Source organism: Podospora anserina, chromosome 4 (genome assembly GCF_000226545.1).
Source record: "Podospora anserina S mat+ genomic DNA chromosome 4, supercontig 4".
NCBI classification, from domain to species: domain Eukaryota; kingdom Fungi; phylum Ascomycota; class Sordariomycetes; order Sordariales; family Podosporaceae; genus Podospora; species Podospora anserina.
Genome location: NW_001914850.1, coordinates 1,670,476 through 1,674,874, shown reverse-complemented (window position 1 = coordinate 1,674,874; position 4,399 = coordinate 1,670,476). Strand labels below are relative to the sequence as shown.

The following is a 4,399-nucleotide window of genomic DNA, read 5'->3' as shown; positions in this document are numbered from 1 at the left end:
AGAGGAAGGAAGAAAAGGTAAGGAAAAATGAAGAAAAGAGAGAGAAGTGGAATGGAAGAGTGAGGGTAACAGAAATAGGAATACAACATAATATATAAGACGACAAAACAAGCCAAACGGGTAAAAAAAATTAGGGAGAGGCGGGGTTGTATGTGCAGAAAAAAAAAAAGAAAAAAGTAATAAAGCTGATAAGAATCAATATCATAAACATACTTTCCGACCCGCCTCGCCTACCTCTACCCTGCCCTCCCACCAAACCAATGCCGTCACCTTAACCCAGACCTGGTAACTTGGTCCCCCTCAACCGCCATCCCGTTAGCGCTCATCCTCTGCGCTGGAGTCCCCCTCCGCTTAGCATCATACGCCTCCCTAGGCAAAAACTTCACCTTTGCGCTTGCAGAGCCGGATAGGCTCAAAACAACAGGGCTGTACAGATATGTTCAGCACCCCAGTTACACCGGCGTGGTGGTTTTGATTTTTTGCAATATCGCGCTCATGGCGAGGGTGGACGGGGTGGTGAGCTGCTGGGCGTCGGAGAGGTGGTACAAGTGGTTGAGGGATTTGGGGTGGTCGTTGGCGCCGGTGGGGGTGTCGGTTGTGCTCGGGGCGGTTTGGACTAGGGTTAGGCAGGAGGAGGAGATGTTGAGAACAAAGTTTGGGGGGGAGTGGGAGGGGTGGCATTCGAGGACGGCGAGGTTTGTTCCGGGGGTGTTTTGAGGTGTGGACAAGCCGTGGGAGTTTATGCGGCCGGGGAATGAACTTGGTTGCATATGGCTTCGGACACTGGAGGGCGAATTACTATCTGCTACGTGGTGCTGCATGATATACCCAAGCCCCTATCCACACAGATAAACCGGCGTCTCGGTATTCCAGTACGCATACAAATTCTTGTTGCCCTTCCGATCAATCTTTGCCCGCTGTCTTCTTTCCTCAGTCTGCATCTTTTCCTGGTGTCTCTGCTGGGTTGCCAGTAAGGCCCGTTGCTGAGACACAGGCAGGTGCATCAAGCTTGTCCGATCATTCGCGCTCATCCGCGTCAATTGATATGCCTCCATGTCCCTTGCCCGCTTCTTTTCCCTCTTTGATAAAACCACTTGCGCGCCTGGTGTTGTCTCCGAGTTGCTTGGCTGGACCGGCTCCTCCTCGTTATCGCTAGACTCTTCTCCCATGGCGTATCCTATCTCCGCGGCAGCAGCTGATACCCGAGTCCGGTTATGTCGCAACCGAGAAGCATTCGTCGCTGAAGGTGATGGTGGCATCACGGATGATTTCTTTGATATTATCCTCCCCGAGGGTAACCGAAGTGAATCTTCATCAACTTGAACTGCCCGAGCCTGATTCCAAGGATTGGAAGTGCTCTCTTGGTCACCTTTCTGGCCGTCTGTTTCTCGTCCCTCCAATATCCCGCGATAGAGTTCGGCAAACTCGGATTCTGGGTCCGAGATGTCAAATGTGCAGTGCCCTGGCTTGCCGGTCATGTGCTGCTGCATCGCTTGCACTGAGGATCTTGTTGTCCCGCATTTGATGCATTCGTGGTATTCGAAGATGATGAGATGGAGCTGTTCAAAGAGAGCCTCGAGGTTTTCGGTAGAAAATAGTTGTCGATGTGGGATGAATAGCCCGTGGGACTTTTGCATGTGCTCTATGCCGTCGAGGAAGGATGATGATAGATGGAGACAAAAGAGACATTGGCCCGGGATGAATGGTGGTATGGTGGAATGGGAGAGATTACTCTCAGGGGTTGATGACCGACTGTTCGGTGAGCTTGATAGAGCCATGTTGGTGGTAGTCGCTGTGGTGGTTGTGGCAGTTGCAGTGTCTGGCATGAGTATCAGGGAGGTGTTGGTGCTGGAGTGATTAGGGTGGTGTGGTCCGCTGGGTGCAGCTGCTGGTGATGGCAAAGTGTTGATGCCTTGTGAAGATGATAGACCGAGTTTCTGCCTGAAGTGATGCTCTACTTGTTTTATATCCCTAGACTTGCTTGAGAGATGGACCATGATCGTGTGAATCAGTTGTCCAAGCGGCTTACACCGGGATGGCGCTAACCAAATGTGGTGAAGCGGCATACTGCATCGCCGCCGAGTTATGCTTCTGACCAATGAAAGGGCTGCACAATGGAAATGATTCATCATGAATTCGAAGCATCACCAGTTCACACCAGTTGAGGAGGAAATCATCGCAAGGGAGCTCACCAGTGCTGAAACTGATAGTAGCAGTTGAATTAGCCAGTGATACCTTTTGCAAAGAAACTGAGTGTACAGATATTGTGGGAAATTGCATTGGGCACAAGCAGATATCAACTCAATATACAACCCTAACCCTTGCCTACCCTATGACCAGAGACGTAGCTCGAACTCTCCAGCATCATCTTAGACCATTGTATATTTGGCTTCCAATGAGGAAAACTCCTTCTTGAGCTATTATTTTCTCCGTAACAAACGCCATTGACTTCCTGGACTGTTCTGTGCGTTCTGTGACTCACACTCGGGTTAAGGGTCGTGGCTGTGCAATCAGCGGCTCCCCCGCGCGGGTGTCGACAAGCTTCCTTCCCTCTGCGCCTGGGTCTAGATTGTCTACCCAAACACTGGCAGATCGCCGTCAGTTTAGAAGCCCCGAAATGTCGCCACCACACCCCAAATTCTACCTCCTCCCTTTCTCCCCCGAATACAAATGCACCGACCGCTTCAGCCTCCACCCAACAGGTGACCAAGCCGAGGACGAGAATGGACAAGTCCCATTCTGGCCCGTCCTCGAGGCAATCCTCTGCCGGCCTGTCAACTCTACTACTGGATTAGTCGACATTCTGGACACAATATCTGTCATTCTGCGGGAGACATCACAGCCAGCGGGGGATTATGAGCTTCTAATAGATGCAATCGCCACGTCGTTCGACACTGCCGAGGTCTTCTTCGCGAAAGTATGGTCTCGTATCGTGGATATAGCGCTACAAATGCCAGTTCTGTTTCAGAACGGCCGAATCCCTGTGCTCAGTAGGGAGAATTACAGCTTGCCCTTCTCCCGCAGGCAAATAGCTTGCTTGGTTGTGCACCAATTCCTCCGCACACTGAGTTTACCACCATTTCGGGACGACGACGGGACGCACGACTTTGGGATATGGTATTCTTCTCAGCAGAGGCATCCTGTTGCCGTGAGGGGGTATCTCCGGGCCTTGATGCTGTACTTTGGGGATGTTCTTTGTGACGAGAAGACAATGGACGGTTGGGTTGTGGAATATTCATTGCATTCCCTGCCAGAGAACTACGACGAGATATCTGCGCAAGATCGACCACTTAGTGAACTGAAGGTCGTGGTGGTGGAGACATATGACACTTTGCCGGGTAGCCTAGGAGTGGGTGATGGCGACGGACAAGCTGTGGTGATCTCGGCAAACAGGGTCGTTGGGTTTGGGCAGTCTGCTACTCAGGAGGAGGTTCATGTTGGGATATCGCCTGAGGCGTGTCCTATTGTCTTGTTTACCCCGCCACTTGGAGATGAACAGGTGCTAAAGGTGCGTGGGGCACAGGCTATGGTCAATGTTGTTGGCAAGGGAAGAGATATCATTGTTGGAAGTATGTTGGATCCTCCACAGGGTGGTGATGCAACTTGGAAGTTCCGGACGATGCTTTTTATGGATGCTCTAGAACTGGATCTGGTGAATGATGGGAGACTTGCCGATTTGGACCCGGGTAATATGGAACGGGAAATAGCAAAAGCGTATACGGCGTTTTCTTCAAGCTTGGACGGTACCATATCCGAGATCAAAACCGGTCCATGGGGCTGTGGAGCTTTTCGTGGCGACCCGGAAGTCAAGATGTTATTGCTGTGGCTCGCTTCATCGATGGTTGGGGTAAACCTTACGGTTGTTTGTGATTATGAGCTACAAACATTCGCCCGGAAGCTGGAAGAGGTAGGACAGACGCTGAAATTCACTATGTTGGGAACAGTGTCCATGAGGAAGCTTTTGATGGAGTTACCGCAAGCCCTCTCGCGAGGCCAAACTCTAGAGTGGTTAGAGAAGAGAAAGTAATTAAGTAATAATAGTATTTTAGTAATCCTTTATAGGAAGCCGTAAGTGATTTATTAATTTATCGCTGTCACAGACCAACCATATAGCAAGACCGAGCGGAGACTGCAGTGAGCCGGGGTAGCCAACCAGGGAAGAAAGGCACAACGGCGGGGCTGCAGGGTAATGAGAGGCTCACCTCTTGGCAGAGGTGAGCCAGGTACGGAGGTACCTGGGGGATCAAGGTCTATATATACGGAGGAACTGGCTGGTGTAGATAGACAGTTCCGCAGTATGCAATACAAGTCACAATCGTTGGTATCTAGACTGTTGTGATTGAGACAAGCCATTTGTTGTACACTGTTTAGCTGTACCGAACCAGGATTGTTCAGAAGT

At 50.7% G+C, this 4,399-nt stretch overlaps 3 protein-coding genes across 3 annotated transcripts; 2 read left to right on the top strand and 1 right to left on the bottom strand.

Annotated features, from left to right (window-relative positions):
* Positions 1-207: 207 nt before the first annotated feature.
* PODANS_4_6320 (uncharacterized protein) lies at positions 208-717 on the top strand (the record flags this gene model as incomplete). Its single annotated transcript, XM_001906175.1, has 1 exon — positions 208-717. A coding segment is annotated over one exon (510 nt), but the record flags the coding sequence as incomplete, so codon positions are not given.
* Positions 718-836: 119 nt separating this feature from the next.
* On the bottom strand, positions 837-2,129 carry PODANS_4_6330 (uncharacterized protein; the record flags this gene model as incomplete). Its single annotated transcript, XM_001906174.1, has 1 exon — positions 837-2,129. One exon carries the CDS (start codon positions 2,127-2,129, stop codon positions 837-839), a length of 1,293 nt encoding a protein of 430 aa, XP_001906209.1.
* Positions 2,130-2,617: 488 nt separating this feature from the next.
* On the top strand, positions 2,618-4,027 carry PODANS_4_6340 (uncharacterized protein; the record flags this gene model as incomplete). The annotated part of the gene is made up of 1 exon (XM_001906173.1): positions 2,618-4,027. One exon carries the CDS (start codon positions 2,618-2,620, stop codon positions 4,025-4,027), a length of 1,410 nt encoding a protein of 469 aa, XP_001906208.1.
* Between the last annotated feature and the right edge of the window lie 372 nt (positions 4,028-4,399).